Source organism: Silurus meridionalis, chromosome 8, assembly GCF_014805685.1.
Source record: "Silurus meridionalis isolate SWU-2019-XX chromosome 8, ASM1480568v1, whole genome shotgun sequence".
In the NCBI taxonomy this organism is placed as follows: domain Eukaryota; kingdom Metazoa; phylum Chordata; class Actinopteri; order Siluriformes; family Siluridae; genus Silurus; species Silurus meridionalis.
In genome coordinates this window covers 25,560,589-25,588,427 of record NC_060891.1, presented here as the reverse complement: position 1 = coordinate 25,588,427, position 27,839 = coordinate 25,560,589, and the positions used below count along the sequence as shown (strand labels likewise).

Here is a 27,839-nt window from a genome sequence, read left to right as displayed (position 1 = left end):
CTTCCCTCACCACATCCATACACCCGCCTTCCTGGCGGCTCCATCCTCAGCATTCTCCTACCGATATACCCCATGTCCCAAAACGTCCTACATGTGCTGTTTCTGTAATAAACTCATTTCATCGTCGTCACTCCCAATGAAAATCTCAGCATCTTCAGCTCTGCTACCTCCAGCTCCACCTCCTGTCTATTAGTCAATGCCACTGTCTCTAAACCATACAACATCTCAGGTCTCACCACAGTCCTATAAACTTTCCCTTTCACTCTCGCAGATACTCTTCTATCACAAATCACTCCTGCTATCACTCTTCTCCACCCACTTCACCCTGCCTGCACTCTTCTCTTCACTTCTCTAACACACTCTCCATTACTTTGCACTGTTGACCAGGTACCTGAACTCCTCCACCTTCTCCACCTCTTCTCCCTGCAACCTCACCACTCCACTGCCCTCCCTCTCATTCACACACATGTACTCTGTCTTACTCCTACTGACTTTTATTCCCCTTCTCTCCAGCGTGTACCTCCACCTCTCCAGACTCTTCTCAACCTGCTCCCTACTCTCACCACAAATCAATATATCATCCACAAACATCATAGTCCACGGAGACTCCTGTCTGACCTCGTCTGTCAACCAGTCCATCACCACTGCAAACAGGAAAGGGCTCAGAGCTGATCCTTGATGCAGTCCAACCTCCAACTAAAACCAGTCTGACGTTCCCACTGCACACTTTACTGCTGTCACACTGTCCTCATATTCATACATGTCCCGAACTGCAAATTTATAAATGTAAAAAAAAAATCCAAGCTACATATGTGCCAATGACCTTCAACATCAATATAGTGTTACCTCTATTAACCATGCTCTTGTGGGTGGCCCTGGAACTTTCCACTACATGATACATTGGTGGTACCATGGTTATTGTGGGTTTTTATTATATAGGTTTTCAGGTTGACATTTTATAGTAAAAAGTCATTTGATGTCTTATGTTACAATGATTTTGTCGGGAGTATGGGTGTTTTACCTTTCTTCAAGTCATACCAAAGAACTAACACTTAAATAATAATTTAATACAATTATTTTACCAATCGTGAATCAACAATTCACGCCATTAGGGTTGCACAAGCCAGTGCTCTCTTAGTGCCGGTCCCAAGCCCAGATAAATGGAGAGGGTTGCGTTAGGAAGGGCATCCAGCTTTAAACATGTGCCAAATCAAATATGTGGATCAGGAATCAGAATTTCATACAGGATCGGTTGAGGCCCGGGTTAACAACGGCCGCCACAGGTATCGTTAGCCAACAGGGTACCAGTGGAAATTGGGCTACTGTTTGCGGAAGGAGAAGAAGGAGAGGAGGAAGACGTCTACAGAGACAGCAGGGAAAGGAGCAGTATAGGAGAGTGGAGGTTCGGGTTGGTACTTTAAATGTTGGTACTATGACTGGTAAAGGGAGAGAGATAGCTGATATGATGGAGAAAAGAAAGGTAGATATGTTGTGTGTTCAGGAGACCAAGTGGAAAGGGAGTAAGACCAGGAACATTGGAGGTGGATTTAAACTGTTCTATCATTGTGTGGATGAAAAGAGAAATGGTGTAGGGGTGATTCTGAAGGAAGAGAACAGTAAGAGTGTAGTGGAGGTGAAGAGAGTTTCTGATGAGTGAGAATGATGAACGTGAAGCTGGAAGTTGAAGGGGTGATGATAAATGTCATCAGTGCTTTTGCTCCACAAGTGGGTTGTGAGATGGAAGAGAAGGAAAAATGAAGTGGTACAAGGTAAACGAAATTAGGAATGAAAGATTAGTGATTGGTGCAGACTTTAATGGGCATGTAGATGAAGGGAACAGAGGTGATGAGGAGGTGATGGTAGGTATGGCTTTAAGGAGATGAATATGAAAGGGCAGATGGTGGTAGATTTTGCTAAAAGGATGGAAATAGTTAGTAAGCAGAAGGTTGGACAGCACTGATAAGTTGCCATTGTTGGGCTCTTGAGCAAGGCTCTGAACTCCCTCTGCTCCAGGAGTGCATAAAGTTAATCTTGTCATCTATGTCACCTAACTAGACACACCACTTCTATATAAGATGCTTTTGTTTGTCATATACATTACAGCACAGTAAATTTATTATCTTGTAACCAGGAGTATTAACTGTTAAGTCACCACTTCCCAGGTCATAACCTCTAAAATTATGTAAGTCCTAAAATTTAAAATATATTCCAGTGTCCTTGTATTGACAAACATCTTAATATAGACGTATCCGGGTGCCGCCCGTAATCACAGCAGGTATCTGAAGAAATTTCGCCAGCTGAAGGTCTAGTGACTGTTGTTTTAGTGGGAAAGAAGCTTAACATGTGCAGGCTGATTGCTTTATTAACTACGGTTAACGACAATAAAATCGTAAACTATACTGTATTTTATTGTAAAGTCTTTTATAAACCAGTGCAGGCAGTCCTCGAGTTATGGTTTGACATGATTTTTCGATAATAGTATATGACAAAATTGTAAAAATTTTTTAACGTTTCGTGCGTAGCAGCATATATGCGGTATGATACGTTAGGATGCTGCAAGGGTTTACAAACCACATACCTGCCTTTATTGTGTATTACTCCATACTTGTCACCCAAGACTCCTGGGTGTCTCGACTTACGATGGGGTCATCAGAACGCATCTCGATTTTAAGTCAGGAACAACCTGTATTTTGTAAATCATTTGTAGCTTTATTTCTAAAATTGTAATTTTTAAAATATAGCAGTTACATTAAAAAAAAAAACAGTAAAACTAACTAAATAAAAACTTAATATTGATCATTTAGACAATAGCGTATGCGGGCGTCGGTGACGTCATACCGAGCTGCGCTCTGATTGGTGCGTTTTGTAGCGGCTCGACTCCGCCCCTTGCGTTCAAGACAGCGAGGGTCAGACGGGCAGTAGTTGAGTCAGCGAGTGTTCAGGGATCTGCAGGAGCGCATCTCAGGTGAAACAGAACAGTGCCGGAACCCGAAAGAGGAATAAATAAAGACAAAATTAAATACAATTAAAAATCCTATTGTTAAGCGTTTTGAGAGGGAATGCCATCAATCGAGATGAAACTGGAACTGGTGACGCTCATCGCGTGCGACGTGGACGCTGAGGTGTTCACATCCGACAAAATGCAGGTAGAGATATATTTCTTCTCCCTCGCTGTCTTCCTTCTCTCTCTCTCTCTCTCTCTCTCTCTCTCTCTAATTAACCATATTTAATTATGCTATATCTTCCCCCCACACGCACACACAAGACATCCCAGATATCTTCTCGATCACCATCATACACACTTTATGCTCAAAGTCCCATCATTATCAGAGTCCTATCATTACCATGCTGTTTCATTTGATCTCTGCGGCGAAGGACGGTTGCTATGGTCGCCCAGACGTAGCCACGCCCCCTGACAACAGCGGCTGGTGAAAGCTTTTGAAGTGTTGAACATAAAAAAAAAAGATCAAAGGATTTGTTGGAATTAAAAAAAAATAATTGTTAGACTTGAGTTTAAAAAAAAGTGTCCATCAATCAAACGATGAATTTTTATAAAAAATATATATATTATGATTATTTTGGAGATTTTTTTGTTAGAATTTGGGGAAGAATTATTATTTTGTTATTATTATTATTATTATTTATAAATAATAATAGTTATATTATTATTATTATTATTATTATTATTATTATTATTATTATTATCAGTATAGGAATAGACTATAAACAGTTTTTTTTTTGTTAATATTTATTTATTATTTTATTTATTTATTTTTTTTTTTCATTTTTTTTAATTATTAAATTTTTTTTTCTTTTTTGTGAATGAAGCTGCGGCTCCGCATTGACATTCCGCTGCACGCTTCAGTGACGTCATCGGTGCGCCAGAATGAGTGACGCGCGCGCTCGCTCGCTCGCGAAGGCGCAGGGAGCAGCAGACTTATACACTCCGGTCATACCGGAGAGAGGGAGAAGGGAAGAAGAAAAAAAAAGTGCACAGGAGAAAAGCTGGTGTTTAGACGCATAGGCGAGCCGAGTTCTTATGCACGTGTTTGCGCACACATAAACACGCAGAGTATTCCACCTAACCTACTCTCATACTGCAGGTGTGTGTGTGTGTGTGTGTGTGTGTGTGTGTGTGAGAGTGTGTGTTAGAGAAGGTCTGCAGGAATGCATGGGACCAAATTACAATGCTGTTGCAGATGTTCTCAACTGGGTTTGTAGATGTTATTCAAAAAGTTGTGCTTCATGCTAAAGGCAGAATGGTATAGTGTGTGTGTGTGTGTGTGTGTGTGTGTGTGTGTGTGTGTGTGTGTGTGTGAGAGAGAGAGAGATATGACAAGATGATATAATGCAATTTTTAATGTTTTATAATAAAATGTTCGTCACTACTGGAAGAAAAATTGATTTATTTTGCAGCAGTTCAGTTCAGTGTTTATCTGTAAAGCGTTTGTAACAGTGGGCACTGCCCTGAAGCAGCTTTACAAAAATAAATCGATTATAAAAATGGATTTTAAAGTCATAAATTTGTCGATAGAATTTTATTCCTAATGGAAATAAGGAACGGTTGTGGGAAGGAAAAAAAAAAACATTAAATGTCAAGGAAGTAACCTTGAGAGGAACCATGCTATCTAAGGGTATCCCTATCCTCACACATACACACACACACACACACACACACACACACACACACACACACACACACACACACACATATATAATATACACAATGGACTGTTGTCCATGGTAGCGTTCAGCATCTGTGTTGGAGATAAAATCCTTAACCAGGGTTGCCAGGTATCAGCAAAGTATCCATCCAAACTACATCTCAAAAAACAATTGATTAATGAAATGAAATAAAAAAGGAAGACAGAATCTTTTTTTTCTATCAGACTTTTTGAGTTTCTGATGTACAGAATCCTCATTATCCTGCCACGATTGAAACAAAGGTTCTTGTACATCAGTGACAGACTGTCCACACTTATAATAATTATTCGATTTAATTCTGATCCGTCAATATTATGTAAGATTTTGTAAGAAGCAGCCATAACGAGTCCGATCTGGCAACCCTGTCATTACCTGTGCCATCTGCTGTTCCTCTGCTAAACACGGGGCAGCGTGAGTCCTGCCCCAGGGGGCTGCTATACAATAGATACAATAAGGAAGTGAAGTGGGACAGGAAGCACTCTGCGACTTGATTATGTAACATCTAGAAAGGCGACCGATTCAACGGAGCATCTGTGCGTATCGGTCAGATTTTGAGACAATTAGCATTTCAAGGGAATTCAACATGTATGGTGTTGTGAATGAGAGCTTTATCTAAGGATGTGCTGCTACTGATAGATGAATAAAAAACCTCTACTGCATCAAAAGACCTCGATATGGACAAACAACGAAACTGAAACGTATGGGCTGGTCCTATACTGTAGGATATCAGGGGGTAATATTGAGTGTATTCTTGCACAAGCGAAAAATAATGACCGTGCGCTGGCAATTTTTTTGCTGTCTTGCGCACACACACACTTATTCAGGTCAGTGTTCGTCATTCAGTTCTGACTGCACCACAGAAAACTGTAGCACTGCAGTATCAGACACAGTGTGTGTCTCTGGCAACACACACCCAGAACACATGTAGTACACCGTTCACAGTCAAATGATCTGCTTTGAATCAACTGTTTGCTCACAATCGTTTCAACGTAGCATATCGCCATCCGTTCTTCACGGGAGATGAGTCATTGTTTGTATGTGGCTAACCATTACTGACCTCACCTCCCATCAAGCCTTGCTTCCCCTGGCATGCTTATACCTAATCATACACACACACACACACACACACACACACACACACACACACACACAGCATCTCTCCTGTGTGCTGTTAAACCTTGTTTGTGCTGTTGCTACCTTGATGTTCATTATTTTTTGTTTTTGCTTGTTTCGGCTGCTGGTCAGGAAGTGGTCAAGATAAATCAAGAAACAGAGAAATGAATTCGAACAAAATGTCTCTAAACAGCACTGCATGTGCTCCAAGCAGCACGCCTTTCAATGTTCCGAAACGCTAATCGAAAAAGAGAGAGGGAGAAGGAGAAATAATGGATGGAGTATGTTGAGTAAATAATTATTGTTCGAGCTCTGGAGATTAATAAGATGCACGTGGTAAATGGTACGAATTATAGAGAAGACAACATCCGCTTCTTTTTTTCGTGTCTGCTCGTTTTTGCTTTCTTCTCTGGACATGATTTGTTGCATATGCATCATCCCCTGACTCTCTCTTTCTCTCCCTCTGCATGTGTTATACTATTATAAACTAGACTGTATGGTATTGAAACAAATCTATGAGCCCACATTTTATACTTGCTTTTATTGCCAGGTGAGTTGTACCATAAAATCATGGGCCACTTGATAGTCTGACGATTGTCTGACTTTTTATGACCAAGAGACAGTCTTTAATTGTCCAGGTTGAGGGACTCTGTGTCAGCGTACGCTCAGATTCCTGTTCTCGGCAGACAGTTGTGGAACGCGGACCGGCTGTGCCTTTTATTCTGAGACGCCTTTCTGTATAGCTATTTTGAGTTACTTTAGTTTTCCTGTTCGCTAAAACCAGTCTGTCTATTATAATCTGATCTCACTCATCAACAAAACCGTTTCCACCCGCACAACTGCCACTCGATGGATGTTTTGGGTTTTTTTTTTTTTTTTGCACCTTAATGTGTAAGCTCAACCTGTTACACATGAAAATCCCTGAACATCAGCAGTTTTTTGAGAAACTCAAAAAAGGCACGAACAGCTTTACTACAGAATCACGAACACCACAGAGGTTTACATTTTGCCCCCATTCTGATGGGGTATTAACAAAGCGACTGTCCGGTTAATTGATGCATTAATTAATGCATATATGAACAAGCAGGTGTACAGGTGTTCTTATTAATGTGACTATTTTTGTCATTTGGACCTACTATGGAAAAATGCATGTTAAAAGATTTTTAAAAAGCCCAAGCTGTTTCTAACCATTTAATTTTTTTTTTTTGCTTATAATGGAGATCTATTGCCATAAACACAAGGCTGAATATATATATATAAATATATATACAGATTCTAACAAAACAGAAGAAATCTTTTTTTTTTTTTCACATGATACTGAATCGCACCGTCTAACGGAAAACTGTTTGTTGAAAGTTATCACTTTGTACAATTTGAGTCCTGTATTATAATATCAATGTTAAAACTAACGATTTTTTTCATAACCATCTTTTTTATCATCACTGCATCAGGTCAAGTGTGTGTAGAACGAATTCAGAATACGTTGAGAAACCAATGTTTGTCTCTGCTACACGGTCAATAAAGGGCTTTACATTTTACAAGCAAAAGTTAGAAATCCAAGTCTTTGTGGGAAATGATAGAGATTGCGTTTGAGGAAGAAAGAAGTTTTACCCAATTATGTGACTGAAGTAGAGTGTTTTGGGCAAAACAATCACGATATGGACAAACGTATCAGGACACTCGACTTTTCCTGCCATATTTGGTTCTTTCCCAAACTGTTACCACAAAATTGGAGGCTTTGGAAGTGAAAGCATAACATTTTTCCTTCACTAGAACTAGGAGACCCAAACCTTTCCAGCGTGACAATGCTCCAGTGCACAAAGCCAGCTCTATAAAGATCTACCTTACATGGTTTGCAGTGGAAGATTTTAAGACTAATGAACACTTCTTCTTTCGGCTACTCCCATTAGGGGGCGCCACAGCGGATCATCCGTCTCCATACCCCCCTGTCCTCTACATCTGCCTCTTTCACACCAACCACCTGCATGTCTTCCCTCACCACATCCATAAACCTCCTCCTTGGTCTTCCTCTTTTCCTCCTTCCTGGTGTCTCCATCCTCAGCATTCTTCTACTGATATACCCCATGTCTCTCCCCTGCACATGTCCAAACCATCTCAATCTCACCTCCCTCACCATGTCTCCAAAACGTCCTACATGCACTGTCCCTCTAATAAACTCTTTTCTGATCGTGTCCATCGTCATCACTCCCAACGAAAACCTCAACATCTTCAGCTCTGCTACCTCCAGCTCCACCTCCTGTCTTTTACTAATGAACACATTTATGATTAATTTGAATGCACCCCAGGCCTCCTCACCTCACCTTCATCAGTACCCTACTTTACTAACACCCTTGTGGATGAATCTCACACAAATCTCCACAAGAACACTCTAAAATCTAGTTTAACATCTTCCCAGAAGAGTGGAGGTTAGTAATGTGGAACGGGATGTTAAAAAAGAAGCACATGCCGATTTTACTGTCACACTTCACAAGGCTAGTATGATAGATATTGATACATAAATGGGTACTTGATATTCATGAATCATTTGATGTAGCTCCTTTTGCACATTGTCCCGGTGTCCTTATTGGCTTTTAACTACACAAACATGTCCATAGCCATATGCTACACCAGGCTTGTTTTTTTTCTAAACATTAGCTAACTAATTTCAAATGAGTCGCGTTCTCTAGCTATATTAGTTACCTTGGATGGAGTAGGGTTGCAGAGAAGAGGAGCAGGTTTTTGTGTCACTTCAGAAACAGCTGAAAGTATGTTTCTTTTTCCATTGCGTCAGAATCCTTCATTGTCAATGAACAATAGTTGCAATTAGCATTAACAACATACTGAGTGTTATTTCCACTAACCTAGTGTACTTTTTTTTCTTATTCATCCTGCCAGCATTTGCAATTTTGTTGAGGTTTATGTTTACGACATGTTACTTAAATCTTAGAATAATGTACCTTTTCTTGCAGTTGGCTTTGCTACGATTGGCAGACACTTTGTATTAGATGCTGATAAGGTAACACTAGCATCTCTAAATAACTCCCATTTTAACAGGCGCCATTATATGCCAGGTAACAGACACCTGACCAGGGTAGAGTTAGTGTAGTTCTGGGTTCAGATTAGTAACTATGCAAGTCCTATACGACAGTTGGGTAAAAACAGGGTATTTGTTCCTTTAGCCGATTACAGTGGGTCGGTGGTGTTCTGTGTCTGATAGGTGTGTGCATGTCATTCAGTCAGGCAGAATTTGTAACATGAGAAGAGGAAAGGTTAACGAAGTGAAGGGCATGACGTAATGTCCAGCTCAATGCTTAGGTGTCTGTCAAATGTTGTTTGGTTAATTTGCCTCGTCAGCTGTTTGTCGCATGTCTGTGGCTAGGCGAGTCATTTCAATAAAAGAAAAAAACAAATGGTAATCCGAAAAACATTTGCTGTAGTCTGGACACAAAGTCCCTACGCATCTAGGCGAGTGCGGCTATTATAAACATCAGTCGTACTTTTTGTAAGGCTCTATTTAAAGCGCGCTCGCTTGCTGATTTAATGGATCACAAACTGTTTTTTTTTTTTGCCTCTATAGGAGCCAGGAGTAATAGCAGGAAGTCATAGGTTGAGTTTCACAGCAAAACCTGAATCATATCAGAGTGTTAAAGGTGTGCAAAAGTGTCTGGCTTATGTCGAATTCAGAGCATGGAAACGAAACGCATGAGGAACAAAAGCCTTTAAGTTGCAAAACTATAAGCTCAGATACAGTTCTTGGTTTGCTTCCAGAGCCGGTGGAGTGGTTTTAGTTACATAAAAAATTAATTCATAAAATAAAGGCAAATGATAACCTCGCCCATAATTTTAACTAGACGCTGTACCAATACCGATAGCTAGGTTTGATCGTACTCGCCGATAATCATTTAATCTACTGTTAGTTTTTAAAATGGAAACTGGATAAAAAAAAACACTCCTTGTAAAATAGTACTGAACTTTATTACAAAAAAGAAGTTCTGAATCATGAAAATGTGCCAAAGGAAATAAATATGAATATATTAATAAATAAATATAATTATATAATGAATACATTATAAATAATTAACATAATATAGCGCTCTCAGTGCAGCGCACAGTCCCGCATGTAACAAAACAAACAGCACGCAGCTTCATTGATTTGCCCCTAGAGGCCGACAGCGGAAGTCGGAAAAACTATCGGTTTGGATTAATCAGCAAAACCGATTAATCAGTCGACCTCTAATTCTAACCTTAATTGTAAAATAGCTTTCCATATAAACTGAGGCAAAGAAAATATAAAATGTTAGAAGTGCTGGATTGCATTGTCATCTGAATTCACAATATGGAATAAAAGTACACTTGATCTTTTCAGCCATATGTGGTTCTTCCCCAAACTTTTTGAAGTTTGAAACACCCAATTGTATATTATGTCTTTGGATGCCGTGGCATTAAATTTTCACTTCACTTTAACTAGGAGACCCAAACCTGTTCCAGCATGACAATGCTTCTGTGCACAAATCCAGCTCCATAACGATATGCCATAGAAGGGTTGGAGTAAAAGATCTTGAGGGGCCTGAGCTTTGACCTCAACCCTATTACGATAAATGTGAACGCTGACTGCACCCCACTCCTCCTCACCTCACTTATATCAGTATCTGTAAATACTTTACTAACACCCTTGTGGCTGAATCTCCACAAACTCTAAAAATCCAGTGGAACCTATTTCCAGAAAAGTGGAGGTTATTATAACAGCAATGGGGGTCTACATGTTAAATATGTGCTTCAAAAACCACATAACAATCTTTTTGGATTGATTCTGTGAGTTTGAAACTCTTAAAAGATTTTGAAACATCCAATACCAAGGATGAATCAAGTAATCCATTAGTTAATCATGTTATCTTTTTGTAAATTGATCTGGAATTTTTTTTGTTTGTTTGTTTTATGAACATTCTCAAAATCTTGCCTTTGAAAGGAAAACCAGGGCTTGCACTTCGATACTGCACTTCTCTATCAGGTCTGGACCAAACGCTATCAGCACCCTAAACATCAGCATGCACTACTATCTAGATAAACTGGGTTTCTTTATTGGCTCTTGACTTATTCAATACTAGAGGTCCTCGAATGACAAGCTTGGATTTAAAGTCCTCTGGGGAATCTTTCATAACCAGCATCTGTCAATAGATCTTAAGCAAACTCTCGCAGTCACGTCATGTCTCGCATAGTTTCCCAGGGTTCTTTAACAATTTGCAGTCGAGCTTTGCACTCAGCTGTAATTCTGGATGTTATACAGCAGCATTTAGATCATGTCTGGTTTTATGGTTGGTGCATTAAAAATAATCGGCCCTCAATCTCAGTTCTGTCTTTAATATCGTCCGATATATATTTCAACAGTAGAGTCTAAATCAGGGGTCTCCTATTTGAGTTGATATATTTTTAGGGTAGGATGGCAAAAATCTGTGCTGATCTGAGTTTAGGGCTCTGGTTTAGACTTCTACAGCTTTGAGTTGGACTCCTGCTGGGTAGAACAGTAGAACCCATTTTGCTTCTAATGTTCTGTATGTTCGAAGAGTAGAATTTAAGTCAGACATTTGAATCTGTAGTTCTGCATCTTAGACAAGGGAATATGTTTCCATGCATCAATAGAACCCCAACATTAAGTGTGTTTCTATGGTTCTCCACGTTGGAGTGGAACATGAACCTCAAATTATATGCATTATGTATAGTAGAACAGTAGAGGTTATACCATATTTTCTAATTGTATGCTTTAGAACAATAGACCCCTATTCAGAGTTATGTATTAATCCTCCTGCCTCTGGATGGTGTTCTCTTCGATTGGAGGCCACTCTGGTTTCTTATCAACACCCTGGAGATCCATGAAATCACAGAGTAAGAACAGGAACTCTGAGGATTTGGATTTGGACTGTAGTTAATGTCAACAGTCTGCTACACTGACTCAGGACTACAGTTTGCATCTGATAACCATCGTTTATCTGTAATAAATGGACATTCGGTGCAACCCAGATGAGGACGGGTTTCTCTCTTGAGTCTGGTTCCTCTTAAGGTTTCTTCATTATGCCATCTCGGGGAGTTTTTCCTTGCCGCAGTCGCCACCGGCTCACTCATAAGGGGGCAAACTTACACTTATAATGAACATCTTATTCATTCTTAATCACCACTTTATCTGTGTAAAGCTGTTTTGAGACAATGTTCATTGTTAAAAGCGCAACACAAATAAAAATTAAGTGAATTGAATTGTGGCAAATTCTGATTTTATCTTTCTGTATAAATCCTCAGGTAAAGTAGTTCCACAGTCCTGCACCACCTTGTGCAACTCCATTCAGAGTTCAGTTTCTGGGGTCCTTTTTCTAGTTCTACACCAGGAGAATCCAATTTTGTCTTCTAGCAATGGAACCCCAGTGCGAACTACTTCTGTGGTGTCACATAATGCTGGTGAAAAGTTTGAAAACACTTTTATGTTTGTCTTTTTGAGAGACACATGCATGTTCCTTTTGTATACATGCAACAAAATAGGTCATTTACTGGTATTGCTTTTGATGAAATACATGTAGCTATGTCACGCTATACTTCGCACATTTCTGTTTGTGTTTGGATAAAAAATGCTGACTCATATACATGTGGGTTTAATGGTGAAAGAAATACTGACCCAACATGGCTTCCATCATGCACCATGCAATTCAATCTGGAATTCTTCAGCGTACAACAAGACCATGATCCAAAGCGCATGTCCAAGCTCTGTAGGCATTATATAGAGAGCAAACAGTTGGTCATGAAATGGCCTGCCCAGTCACTGCACCTACATCCTACAGTATTAAACTGGTCTGGGATGAACTGGATCACAAGCACAGAAGAAATCTCCAACTGGTGAACACCTTGGGGAATTTTCCAAGAAGCATGACAAAGTATTTCAGCTGAATGTTTGAAGAAGCAAACCGTTTAAAATGAAAGTGGAAAGTGGAAAATTTGGACATTTATATATTTGTATGATCAAAGAAATGACCTAGTTAAAAGACCTAGTGTGTTGCATAGGAAAAGGAACACTCATGTGGTTCTAAAATGGTTAAGAAAATTCCAGTGTGTCAGCATGGTCGGGTTCTAGAGCTATAACAAACAGTTTTAAAAAATCAATTCTAACCAGCCTGTTTCTAAATATCGACTGCTTCCCATGTGAATGCAGTTTTGTTGTCTTTGTGTAATCTTTTTTTGAACATTCACATCTTTATAGACTCTTATCTTGAGAAAGCAAAGTGATTTTTTTATGCATGTTAACTGTATATATGCTACATAGTTTTTACTTAATCTGAATTGATCTTTCCATGAAATTGCAGAGAGACAGTCCGCAGTGTTACCTGTACCTGATTTCCCTGTTTCTGTTTATGCACGGTATTTGATAACGGCTTATTGGAATAGAGTTATTACATTGCTCTCTCTCTCAGTGCCACTGGACCACTAAGCTTTGCCAGAAGCCGTTAAGCTTTGCCAGGTTAATTAAACATCATGTCTGTTTAACATGTTCATTTTCTTAATTAAAAACAACTCTGCTGTTCTCAGTCCAAAATCATTACAGCATCCCAGTAGACTGCATGCCCCAAATTTGTTTGATTTTTTCTTTTTTTTTTCTTTTAATTTTCTCTGTAGTTAAAACAAGCCAGACTTTAATGAAAGCACTGGAGGGAATTATGGGAAAAAAAAGGAATAAAAAAAAATTAGATTAATGCTATTTAAATCCCTGAATATATAACGATTATAAATGTGAACAAGAGAATAGAATGATTTGAACACCATGCATAAATGTGAATGTTGTCCATGTTATCATGCATTTTATCCTATATATGTAACAACATACAATGGCATGACCCAGGTGACCCAATACTTTTGGAAATAAAGTGTGTGTATATACACACACACAAGAAATTAATATCTAAAGGACCTTTAGAGCTGTTTCACCAACTATAATGTATGTATAAGTGGTAGCTCAGTGGTTACTGGGTTACTGATCGGAAGGTTGGGGGTTTAAGCCCCAGTATCACCAAGCTGCCATTGTTGGGCCATTGAGCACGGCCCTTTACCCTCTATGCTTAATGGGTATCATGGATGACCCTACACTCTGACCGTACACTCTGACCGTACACTTTGACCGTACACTCTGACCGTACACTTTGACCCTGGCCTCCCAACATCGCTGGAATATACGAAAAAAAGAGTTTCATTGTGCTGTAATGTCTGGTGTAAAGGCTGGTTTCCCAATACTTTTGCCATATTGTGTTTTCTATGATTATTGCATGTCTAGAAACAGGCTAGAAAATGACACTTCACCTTCAGCAGACCAGGGGGCCATAAATAGCATGTCAATGTTACAGGCCTGAGCATTTAAAATAGACATTTTTCTCTGTTAAATTGAAATAATTGGTTCATTATAATAATCTCCACACTATCATTTGCACTTTAGCAAAGGCAATAATCATCATGAGCCTTGATATTGTGTGTCTGTTCATCACCCTTGAATAGCTTGTGCTATTTTTAGCTCCAATATGCTTGTCGTTATTCTCCTAATAGCTCCGGATTAAAGGGAAACCTCAATTGCTACCAAGACAACATGTTCAAAAAGAGTCTGAAGTAGCCATTTTGCGAATATACCGTCTCCTATGAATTCACGTATTCTCAATTTGGAGACGGAAACAACGGAGTAGTGCTAATACATTGCCAAAGTCAGCCTCCGTGCCCTTAAAACGTTCTCTCTGTGGCAGCTGTACGTTTGCTATTGGAAAGAATGTCCATAGCTGTACTCCGAATTCTGCGCATGTGGTGTAATGTCGTGTTGTTCAGACATACGCAGTGTGTTTCTCAGATTAGCACCTGTTCCCAAAGCCGAAATGTACCAACATCAGTGGTCAAATTCTCAGCTGTTACAAAGTCCACTGTATACCCAGATAAAGGCTCGAGATTCTCCTGTATATTGGTTTTTAATCACATTTGTTTAGATAGACCCGATCAAAACCTACAGAAGGGATCTCGACAGGGTCTGAATGGGTTACAACACACCACACCAGCACATTCCCACATCCCAGTTTGGCCTTCTTACAAAGGTCACAATGAAAACTCCAAAGTTAGCCATATTTTTCATACTATGTCCAGTTACTAGGTTGAGATCCCTGAGGTAAAATTATTGTTGAGGGAGCGTGAGCATATAATGTGTTTTGAAGAGCTTCGCTGACTGAAAGAATCATCGGTTGACCTTTATATTTTTAGCGCAGCATTTTTTTTAAATTAGCAAGCCACAAGCGGGCCAGGGTATGTTTTATTTGGATCAGAGGGGAAAAATGCTAATTCTGCACTGTTCCACAATAACAAACAATTCAAGGTTAATACCCCACTATGAAGTTCCACATTAACACTCATACAGTTCTACTTTTCATGCTACCAGTATGAAATTTATACACACTCCATAAAGTTTCATGCTCACCAACTCTCACAAAGAAGAACAGAAGAATCCATCTTATATCCACAAGGTTTTATGCTAAGTCTGGAAGACTTCATGTTAACTCCACACTAGTCACTCTCCAACTCCACAAGATTCAGTGCAAATTATAAAAACAAAATCTCCATTTAAATGCCACAAGTTTTTATGCTAATCACAAAACAAATCAGTCTACAAGATCCACTGCTAACCTCAAATGAAGCAGTACTGACAGCACAAGATCAAGTTTAAACACTACAAGATCTCATACTAACTCAAAGAATTCATGGCAAGTCAATTGGCTTTGTCATTTCAACCACACATAGCTGGTAGGTTCAACAAAACAAGGTTCCTACACACAAGAGCTGAGCAAGTCTGCAGACGTGAAATTCTTTTTTAGCATATCACAATGGTGTTAGCAAGCTGGGGTAAAAGCGCAGGGTCAGCATCCCTGAGGGTTGCAAGAGTGGCAGCTTAGCGATGACAGGGCTTGAACCCACAACCTTATGATCAGTAACCCAGAGCCTTAACCACTGAGATCCAATAATAATAATAATTAATAATAATAATAATTATTATTATTATTATAATTATTATTATTATTATTAATATTATTAGTGGTAGTAGTTTTATAATTATAATTATTATTATTTTTATAGTAATTATTATTATTAATTGATTAATTAATTAATTAATTAATCATAATAATTCGTATTATTATTATTTGTATTATTGTTATTATTATAACAATAATTTACTGGAAGTTTACTGGTTAAGTCACTTTCTTTTTGCTTTAAATCAGAAGGCTGCAAGTTCAAATCACACCAACACCATGCTGGCACTCCTGGGCCCCTGAGCAAGGCCCTTAATCCCATAGCTGCTCAGTTGTATGAATGAGATAATTGTAAGTCCCTCTAGATAAGGGTCTCTGCCAAATGCCATGAATGTTTATGTGAATAATAATAATAATAAGTTCATCTACTAATTCCCAGTTTCATTACTGTTCTTCTGGGTGAAGTTCTCATCAGTTGGAGGCCACATATTGCAGCTAAAAATAAAAAGAATCTGTGTGGTTCCTTTGGGGGGTAAAGTTTGGAACCGTGTGGGATTTGGACTGTGATTAGTATGGACGGTTTGATACAGTGGCTTGCGGCTACGATTACTGTGAACAGTTTTTGCATTCAGGTGTCCGTCAGTGAACAGTAATGTGATGAACCTGTAATGAATGGACTTCCAGTGTCATCTAGATGAGGATGGGTTCCCTTTTGAGTCTGGTTCTCTCTAGGTTTCTTCCTCACACCATCTCAGGTACCACTGTTGCTACTTGCTCGATCATTAGGGATAAACATATAGGGACTAATTTATGATGCTATAACCTTTTTGCAATCTATTTCATTCTGTAAAGCTGCTCCATACGAATAACAGTGAATTGAATTGAAAGCTTTAGTAGACACTGTGTAAAGGGCTGTTCCGTAACACTAATAACTCAAGTGACGTTTGGAATGACCCTATAAAGGTTCAGGACCTGGTCTTACCATTAATCATTGCAATATGTTGCTGTTTGTTAATTCATACATATATTTTATTGATTTAAATGACAATCTGCTGCAAAACACTGCACGATCCAACAATTCGTGCTCTCCGAACTATTATATTCGCCAACTCGTTTACTTGTTCCTTTTCGTTCTGTCTCGCACTGGTAAAAATCATGTCCAATGTATCTCCAGAAAACGTACACATAAACAACTGTACATGGTATATATACGTGGTATCTGCTATCGTGCCTAAAATGCAACTGCTGGAGACTGTAAGAGTATACCAGAGTCAGGAAGTGCACTCAGAATGCACCACCATGAATTAGTGATCGCTGCATCCTCTCTAGTTACCACTCCAGGTTACAAACACATCAGTACTCGTTTCAGTATTCTACTATTTCTCGTGCTGTATCTCCTCCTCCTCCCCCCCGATCCATCTATCTATCTCTATTTCTATGTCTCTTTCTCAGTCTATGAACTGACATTTTTTCCTCATCGTTCTCCAATTTCTGCCTCTCTCCCTCTTTCTCTCTCTGATGAGGAGATCACTTAGATTGAGTGAAGTGTACTGGGGCAGCTGGTGATGACATGTCCTCCACCTCTGATGAGACTATAAACGCTAGGAACTCGTTGTTCATGTGGCTTTTTCGAATAACGAGCAGGGGCTTGAAGTCAAATCATTCAGAACGGTTATTTAAATTCAAAAGAGTAACAATTTAATGTTTAATACATTACAATTCAAAAACATTTTGGATTCATATCAAATTTTTATTGATATATATATATAATATCAATAAACAAATTATCAGGTTGGAAATTGTCTGTGGCTTTTTTTTTTAAGTTAACCTCCGATTTAGGACATATTTAAAAAAAAATATTTAGCTGATGGAAGCTTATTGGACCATAATGCACATCCGCGGCCACAGGACAGCACTAGTCTCTCACACTGCTCTGGTGTGATTTTGGTCCACTCTTCTTCCAGTCTCCTCCACAGTTTGGTGACTATAGTGGGTTTCTTGGCCATAACTTTGTCACCAAGGATTTTTCAGAGGTTCTCTATTGGGTTGAGATCAGGACTCTGGGCAGGCCATGTCATTATTTCAATGTTTTCAGTTTCAAGGAACTGCTTTACCCGTTTTGCTGTGTGACATGGAGCATTGTCCTGCATGAACACTGCGGGCTGATTGGGTGATGAACGCAGGAAGGAACCATATGTTGTTGAAGAAGGTTCTGATAAACATTTGCATTCACTCTGCCATGTAGCTGTATAAGAGGCCCAACTCCTGCTGCAGAAAACATGCCCCAAACCATGACACTTCCTCCTCCACTTTTCACTGACTTCTTTACACACTTTGGGTTCAGTCTTTCTCCAGTTTGTTGCCGAACATAATGTTTCCCATCGGACCCAAATGAATTAAACTTGCTTTCATTACTGAAGTGAACTTTGGACCAGTTCTCCTCTGTCCACACAACATGCTCCTCAGCAAAGCTTAGTCTAGCCTTTTCATTCTTTCTGCTAGTGAGAGGTTTGGTCACTGCAGAGTGGGCTTTCAGTCCAAATGCTCTTAAACTTCGAGACACTGTATGACGAGACAGACCCTTACCCTGTTCAGCGCTGAACTGGTGAACAATTCCAGCTGCAGTGTGGAAACGATTGTCCATTGAGATCCTCCGCAGTATCCTGTCCTCTCTTGTATTTGTTTTCCGTGGACGACCAGCCTTCTTGGCGAACTTGAATGAGTTTGTGATGTTGTAAAGATTCAATATTCTTGAAATCACAGATTTGGAACGACCAACTTGTCTTGCTATGGCTGATAGGGTCATCCCTTTGGCCTGCATCTGGACAACCTGCTGCCGGAGGCTTTCAGTCACATAAGAACTCTTGCAGAGTAAGTGAAACTGGAAGTTAGGCTGCCAGTTAAGTCGGGGTTGACAGATAATCAAGGAAATTAGCACCAGGTACCAGATTAACACCAATAACTGGGAGGTATCTGAAAGTGTTCTCTAATTTTGATCAGTGTGTTTTCTGCAAAATAATGTTTTTTTTTTAAATGCCTTAGTTATTTTGTGGAAAAGGTGTTCTGGTAGCATGGTATAGACAGGACAAAAACTCCCTCAACTGTTGAGCAGTGAAGATGACATTATTTTAGAAGTGTTCAATTGTTTATAAATTGTTCTCAAATTTTGATCGCCAGTGTATATACTGTGTAAAAATATAAACTTTGTGTCTTATCTAGATCAAGTCATTGCCAGTAGTCCAATGTATAGCATATAGCTGGTCCATGATATAGAAAATGATGGTATAGATATAGTTATACATTTTTATGCCACACTAATATAATGTTAATATCTTAAACATTAATTAGAGCACAATGATAATAATAATATTGATTCTTACATGTGCAGCAACTTGTATAATTATCATTGTAGTCTGACTTTTCAATGGCGCTACAAATTTCATTTCACTTAATATATAACATATTATTTATATTTATTTAAAAAAATGTCTTTAATCTTTACTTTCATTTTACTGTGAGCAGCTGCAACCCAACAATTTCCCAATCGGATCAATAATATATTCTGATTCTGCTAATAATATTAGACGAAACACATCATCACACATTTATGCCTATTAGCAAACCGAAGCTTTTGCGCAAGGTCAAATGAAAGTCAAGCATGTGATTCCATTGGATATGGATGTAGGCTTGGGCGGTATGATTATATAAAATCACGCTAAATATATGTCTCTGGTTTCTTTCTTTTGAGATTTCAAACACATTTTTTATATCTCCACGTGATCCATCCAGATGTTACTGCAGTTTAAGTAGTGATGTGGGTGATTAGAGTTACAGTTTGTTCTTATTTCCTGTAAAGAAAAGCACAAGTTCTGTGTGCAGCTCTTTATAAAGCCCCATAAATGAAAATGAAGCATGCACGTGAACCAGTTTATTCAGACGAAATTCTCCTAAGGTGGCCAGATGGTACTGGGACAGAAAGGCTAAGACATTAGAGGACAAGGTTGTCAAAAAGACAAAGCGGTCAAGGGCATGTGTGGGGGGGGCGGGAAAGGAAAAAGGAGAGGGATAATTTATTCAGACTTTGTTAACCAAGCTCAGCACTTCTCACCTTTTAAAGTGTCTCAAAGAAACTTTTTTCTGTGCACGTTAATGAATAGCGGCAATTCTTTTTCCAGTAACTTTAAATCAAACAAGTTCGGTTCGTTGTAAATGAGAAGGTTTTGCAATTACGTTAAAACCTCAATCTCAAAAAATTAAAACGGAATCATTTTCATTGAGGATTTCCCACACCTGACTGTAAGATTTGTATGTCAACATCCCATTCTACATGAAGTCCTCATTTGCTGTTATAATGACTTCCACTCAGAGTGTGGTGTTGTTGGGCTGAATGAGCACAACCACAGCACACACTAGCTGAGGAGAATATTCAGTGTAATGAATGGACGTTCGGTGATGAGGATGAGGACAGGTTCCTTTTTGAGTCTGTTTCCTCTCACGCCATCTCAGGGAGTTTTTCATTGCCACAGTCGATACTGTTTGGGATGAATTGGAACGCTGACTACACCACAGGCCTCCTCAGCATTCCAATTCCAATGGACATTGTCTTAAAGCAGCTTTACAGAGATAAAGAGGTTATAAATTTCGTTCAAAGCCTATAGGTTTGTTCCTTATAATTATAATCAAAGTTTATTCATAATGATTGATCTAATAGCGACTGTGGCAATGAAAAACTCCCTGAGATGGCGTGAGAGGAAACGGACTCAAAAGGAAACCCGTCCTCTTCCTCATCACCGAACGTCCATACTTTACACTGAATATTCTCCTCAGCTATTGTTTCACCGTCAGTCCAAATTCATTCTTGAACTTTTTGAGGTGCTCAGAAAGTTCATGGATTTGTAGGTTGTTGATGCTCAATAGGAATGAGATTGGGGCTCTCTTTTAGGAGATCTTCCATTCCAACCCATGTAAAGTATATCCTCATGGAGCTGGCTATGTGCACTGGGAACTGTGCGTCATGCTGGGACTGTTTTGGGTCTCCTAGTTTAAGTAAAGGGTAAATTTACTACTTCACTACTATATCCAAAGACATTCTATTCTGTGTGCCTCCAACTTTGTGGTAACACTTTGGGAAAGAACCACATTTGGCTGAAAAATCAGGTGTCTTTCGTCCATACAGTATAATACTTGCAAGAATAACAAATGATTGCCATTGTTTGTGAATATATAGATGACACGTGAACATTTCTGGCATGCCCAAGCTTGAGAAGAAGTTGTTTTTCCGTTCAGACAATGGAAACATGGCATTGCTAGGGTTTTTAATCTTTCACCTTTCAAGTCAGTTGACCATAAACCATAACCATTGACCATACAAAAAAAAAAAAGAATGAGCAGTTACTGAACAGCCAACATTGATGTGAACATGTGTGTTATGTGCAGAAGTCAAAAACCAAAGGTCATTGTTCTAATGATTATGTCCCCTTAATTATATCTAAACCAGACGGAGTGGACAAGGTGTGAGGGGTCACACATGATTTATCTTTGCTGGTTAAACATAAATGGAGATCGGCAGAATGTGTGAATGAGGTGTAAGTGTAGGATTTAGCATACATTATCTGTGAAGAACTTCACATCGGATATCACTGTACTGAACTATGTGGAACATTTTTTTATTTTTGTGTGGAAAAGTTTTAATTTCCATCTTTTTACTTGGACTGAATTCGCCAAAATACAAATATATTAGAAAATATTAATCAATACATTTACTGATCAGATTCCTGTTAATCAATGTGGATGATCACAGGTGCCTGTTCACTCTGTTTCTCATTCACAAGATTGATATTCCACCATTGTTTATTACTTATTGTATATAAAACTTTAACTAAACTTTTGGACATGTGCAGAGGAGGGACATGGGGTATATCAGTAGAGAATGCTGAGGATGGAGACACCAGGAAGGAGGAAAAGAGGAAGACCAAGGAGAAGGTTTATGGATGTGGTGAGGGAAGACATGCAGGTAGTTGGTATGAACAGGCAGATGTAGAGGACAGTATGGAGACGGATGATCTGCTGTGGCGCCCCCTACTGGGAGAAGCCAAAAGAAGAAGAAGATTCATGACAGTTTATTCTATTTGAGTAAACCATGACGTGACTTTATAATTCGGTGGGGGTTTTTTTGGTAGTATGATAGTTGTAACATTATCAGAACTTATACCAAAGAACCCTTGAACAATCCTAGATTAGGTCTGGATACATATTAACTTTGACTAAATGAGAAAGCACTGTGTTGTTGATGTTTTTACGGCTCTGTCCCTGGCGATGCACTTTTAACTCTCCACCTCGCCAGGGTTCCATCACCTGCACCATATTATAACTGCTATCAGGACCAGAGTCTCTCAGACACACACTGATGGTTTCTTTTCGTTTTAATAATTAGTTGCATTTGTCATTGTTGCAAAATCTGTTCCAGGTCAGAGCGAGAAAATATTTCAAAAAGTGATATTTTATATACAACTTTATACAATTCTAACCACTGGAGTTAATCAGTCACTAATCACTGCTCAGTGTATTGTCCCTGACCACATGTGCGCAGTATATCTGTCAGTGTGACACGGCAAAAACATTGAAAATAGTTATATTGAGATATCAGGCATTAGTACAACATGTGATATATGATACATGAGTTTAAACACGGGTCGACTGTAAAAGTAATGGAGAGTGTGTTAGAGAAGTGAAGAAAGAGTGCAGGCAGGGTGGAGTGGGTGGAGAAGAGTGATAGAAGGAGTGATTTGTGATAGAAGAGTATCTGTGAGAGTGAAAGGAAAGTTTATAGGACTGTGGTGAGACCTGAGATGTTGTATGGATTAGAGACAGTGGCATTAAGTAAAAGACAGGAGGTGGAGCTGGAGGTAGCAGAGCTGAAGATGTTGAGGTTTTCGTTGGGAATGACGATGATGGACAGGACTAGAAATGAGTTTATTAGAGGGACAGCGCATGTAGGACGTTTTGGAAACAAGGTGAGGGAGGTGTGATTGAGATGGTTTGAACATGTGCAGAGGAGGGACATGGGGTATATCAGTAGGAGAATGCTGAGGATGGAGCCACCAGGAAGGAGGGAAAGAGGAAGACCAAGAAGCAGGTTTATGGATGTGGTGAGGGAAGACATGCAGGTAGTTGGTTTGAAAGAGTCAGATGTAGAGGACAGGGGGGTATGGAGACGGATGATCCTCTGTATGGTGCTTGTTTATATATTATGCATCGTTACTGTATAGTATAAATTTGATATAGTATTTTTTTATCATATTTACTATAGTTATCAAACTTTTATATAGTACACTATAATTGTCATTGTTTTTTGATAAAATGTGGTATAATCATATATGCTTGAATACAGCTTTCTATAGTTCTAATATTTTAATCAAATATAGTACATCGTACAAAGGTTGTATACAGAATAATCCTTTAGTTCATTTATACATGAGGGTTGATATATAGTATGGCACTCGTATGTTTAATAAAAAAAAACTATAGTATAGCTCTAATGAAATGTTTGTATAATATAGTATTGTATTGTAAGTTTTATATATAAATATATATAGTAATATACTTGGGTCCCCTGGTGGTCTAGTGGTTAAGACGCAGCGCTGCGACCCGGGTTCGATTCCCGGTCAGGGAACCATCCCCAGCCACTCTCAGTGCCGGTCCCAAGCCCGAATAAATTGGGGAGGGTTGCGTTAGGAAGGGCATCCAGCGTAAAAACGTGCCAAATCAAACGTGCGGAGGATCCGCTGTGGCGACCCCTAACGGGAGAAGCCGAAAGAAAGTTTTTATAGTAATATACTTGAAACGGATTTACGAAGAAAGAATTTCACTGTAAAGTACATGTGACAAGTATAAAGCTTCTTTCTTTCTTTCTTTCTTTCTTTCTTTCTTTCTTTCTTTCTTTCTTTCTTTCTTTCTTTCTTTCTTTCTATTGCAACGTAGTAAGTTTTTAATGTAATTAAATAAAGTTAATATGTAATTAGAAACTCTTTATATAATGTAGGTCTCATACGCGGTTCTTATGTTATAAGGTATTGTATAGTTATCATATGGCTTTATATAATATAGTTGTAGTAAGTTTTGAAAGTTGTTCCACTCCGATTTAGACAGAATCACGAGTCTAATCGAGGGTCTAATATCCCACAGGAGCGCTTCGAGTCGCTGTTTCGGATCTACGACGATCAAACATCCTTCCAGATGTTTAAGAGTTTCCGGAGAGTGCGGATTAGCTTCAGCACGCCAGAGGCCGCTGCACGCGCTCGCATCGAGCTGCACGACTCCGAATTCAATGGCTCCAAACTCAGCCTTTACTTCGCACAGGTTCTTTATTTATTTATATCTGTTTTATTGTATTTACATTTTTTTCAACAATGGAAGCAGCTCTGCATTTATCTTTCACAAGCAGCCAAAAGACACTGTGCAATGACAATTAATGAGTTTTGGCCCTTTGTTTCTCAGGTGCAGAACTCGGGTGAAGAGGTGGACAAGGCGTTTCTGGCTCCACCCCAACCTGTGAAGCAGTTCCTCATCTCTCCGCCCTCTTCCCCACCTGTGGGGTGGAGCCAAAGTGAAGACACCACCCCTGTCATTAACTATGACCTTCTGTGTGCCGTGGCCAAACTGGGCCCAGGTGCATACACACACACACACACACACACACACACACACACACACACTAGGATCAATTTAAGGACATTGCTCACTATATGTGTTTAGAGTTATTTGGTCAGTTGGTGGTCTGTGAGTAAGCGTTATACACATGGGCCAATGTGACCTGTATTAGTGCATGCAGCGCCCTCTGGTGGACAGAGATGCACACACAACGATCTAGTAGATCATTGTCTGTCTGTGCGCCTGGATTTTTTTCCCCCCACAGGGCCTACGCCTTTAATTTGACAAAAACACAGCACAAGAAATAAAGTGGTATCTGATTTTAGATTTCCTGTTATTCACCGGAGCATGTAAGAGATATTCCGTGCCAGTCGCGCCATGCCCCTGTCCTTTTCAGCGTCCAATTATTATTCTCTCCTGTTTCTTTGCTCTGGAAGGAAAATAACATGAATCATTTTTCTGATAAGTATCTGCTAGACAATGAAAAGAACCTCCAACAAAGAAAGTCTTTTTAATGAACATATTATTGGTTTGATATTACATTCCAGGTATTTACATTTGAGGTTTTATCCAGTTATGATGTGAAATTCCTTATTAGAGAGCTTTTCACCAGACAGAACATGTGTTAGTGTTTATTACAGAGCCTCACTTTCAATATTTCCAAAGATATTCATTTCCAGAAGGAAAATTTCTATATAATCAGAGTAAAATCACTGCTTATTGGTGCATACGTGCAAAGAGAAACACCCTGAAGGAAACTTTTAGTGCCTGTTTGTTTGATCAGTGGGATCATGTCTATCTCAGAGCACAAAACACACCATATGAGACGAAGTTTGTGTATTTCTTAGTCGATTCGTATGTTTTTTATAAACATCTGTTTTCAAATTCAGTCCCTTTTTGCTAACCTGCACTGTTCTGAGAAGATGTTCCACTAGATTTCCGAAATGTATGCTTGTGGAGACGTGTTCTCATTCAACTACAAGAGTGTTAGTAAAGTCAGCTACTGATGGAGGTGAGAAGGTGAGGAGGTCTGGGGTGCAGTCAGCGTTCACATTCATCTCAAAAGTGTTCAGTAGGGTTTGCGCTCTATTTCAGCGCCATTCGAGATCTTCCTCTTCAAACCATGTAAAGCAAATATCCATGGTTCTGGCTTTGTGCACAGGGGCATCGTCATGCTGGAACATATTTTGGTCTCCTAGTTCAAATGAAGACAAGAAGATGTAATGCTACCATGTTGAAAGACGCCCTACAGTATACATGCCTATGGCATTAGATAGATGACATTTTACGGGTCTTAAAGTTGTTAGTAAATTGCATAAATATTAAGGTGAATGATGTGTGTTTATCTCTGATGAGCAGCCTGGGGTCGAGGAAAAGCTCCATTAGATGTTATGAGGAAGAAACCTTGAGAGGAACCAGACTCAAAAAGGGAATCCATCCTCATTTAGGTGATATCAAGAGTGTGATTATAAATCTAAAACAATACTAAACACCAGAGTGTGAGAACTAACATGAGTACCGGAGTGTGTGATTATGAGTAATGTCCTTTCCACAGTCTTATACAGTCAGTTGAGGTTATGGAACCAGGAGCTACTGAGCATCTCATAAAACAGCTCAACATCTCAACCTTTAAACACTCAGAGGTCCAATGTCCAACATCCAAACTGCACATGAAGTGGAATCCAAATGGCGCCGGTACGTTTCTAGATGGTTCGGGATGTTTGTGGGTTCGGCATCTACTTTTTGAAGGTCCACAATCTTCATGAGGTGATATAAAGGAAAATATAAAAGGGAATATATCAAGATTACAGTATTAAAGGGTCAAGGAAATATGAACTTACCCAATATTGGCTACTTTGAAAAAAAACGTCTTTCTTTTTTTTATGTCTTTCTTTTTTATGTACGTAGCGCCTCTTTTTAATCTGACTCACAATCAGAGTTATTAGTCGAGTATGTCCGAGCACGCCGATAGACACAATCGAAAACACTACACATTGGTCTGTAATAGAAGGTGCAGTGATTTGTTAAAGAAAAAGGAAAAATATTGCACAAAGTAGTGGAGATTGATGTAGTGTAGTCCAGAATAGCCTTGGGTTATGGGGACGGTGTTTTGAATTTATGTGGCTTCCTGGGGGGGGGAAGCTATTTCAGAGTCTGGCAGTCCTTGTTTTGATCAGCCAGAGGGAAGAAGTCTGAACAGACTGTATGTGAGATGTGAGAGGTCACGTCCCTCTGTTCTCTCTCTCCCTCACACACTCTCTTCTACTTTCTCAGCCTTTCTTCTTGTCTTTCTCTCAGATTCAATATTCTAAAGGTTGCTTCATTGGCATGAAAAATATCAACGTTATTATTTCCTAGCGGCGGGTCTTCAGGCCTCTGCTGGCCAAAACTCTCAGACTCACTGGCTTGTGTTTTAATATACTTTTGGATATGTATTAAATTATTCCCAATAGACTATTCTCTTCATTCTGCTCCTTTTTTATATGCGCTGAGTGTCTGTATACTGTACACTGGAATATCTATCCAATCAGATTTCAGCCATTACATCACGTGTTGCTGGGGCATCATCATCCTGAGGTTGCGCAAGCTCCAGTAACGTCCCACCTCATGAAGATTGTGGACCTTTAAAGAAGTAGATGCCGACCATGCAAACATCCCGATCTATCTAGAGACGTACCAGTAGAGTCTGGACATTAGACCTCTTTGAGTGTTTAAAGGCTCTGGCATGGAGAAGCTGGTGTTGGATCTGTGATGATCTCAAATGTTGAGCTGTTTTATGAGATGCTCAGTAGCTCCTGGTTCCTTAACGTCAACTGACTGTAGAAGACTGTAGAAAGGACATCACTCATAATCACACACTCTGGTACTCATGGTGGTTCTCACACTCTGGTGTTTTGTATTGTTTTAGATTTATAATCACACTTTTGATATCACCCAAATGAGGATGGGTTCCCATTTTTGAGTCTGGTTCCTCTCAAGGTTTCTTCCTCATAACATCTAAGGGAGTTTTTCCCTGCAGTCCCCCCAGGCTTCTCATCAGGGATAAATACACATCATTCACCTTAATTCTGTAAATCTGGGACAATGTCCATTGTGAAAAGCGCTATAGAATAAACTTGAACTTGTCTTGTCTTGTCTTGTCTTACTACAAGGCCCCCTTGCAGGCCTACAATAAAAAATTTTTATGTCCTTTGATTGGATGGTCAGAGAGTGCGCTGGTCAGAGCTCGCCAACCACATCTGCAGCACACTGCACAAGCTCATATATATTTCTGTGGATTTAATAGCTGATTTTTCATTCCACAACAACCGACAGTGGAGAAGAAATTGATTTAGTTGCAGATACACTTAC

General features: G+C 39.3%; 1 protein-coding gene across 1 annotated transcript in view; it reads left to right on the top strand.

Annotated features, from left to right (window-relative positions):
- Window positions 1–2,900: 2,900 nt before the first annotated feature.
- The window catches only part of rcan3 (regulator of calcineurin 3), a 28,023-nt gene continuing 3,084 nt past the window's right edge, over window positions 2,901–27,839 (top strand). The window contains exons 1-3 of the mRNA XM_046856538.1: window positions 2,901–3,146; window positions 24,024–24,197; window positions 24,336–24,507. Coding sequence (XP_046712494.1) covers window positions 3,060–3,146; window positions 24,024–24,197; window positions 24,336–24,507 — 433 coding nt within the window. The 5' untranslated portion in view covers window positions 2,901–3,059. The remainder of the gene's footprint in view (window positions 3,147–24,023; window positions 24,198–24,335; window positions 24,508–27,839) is intronic.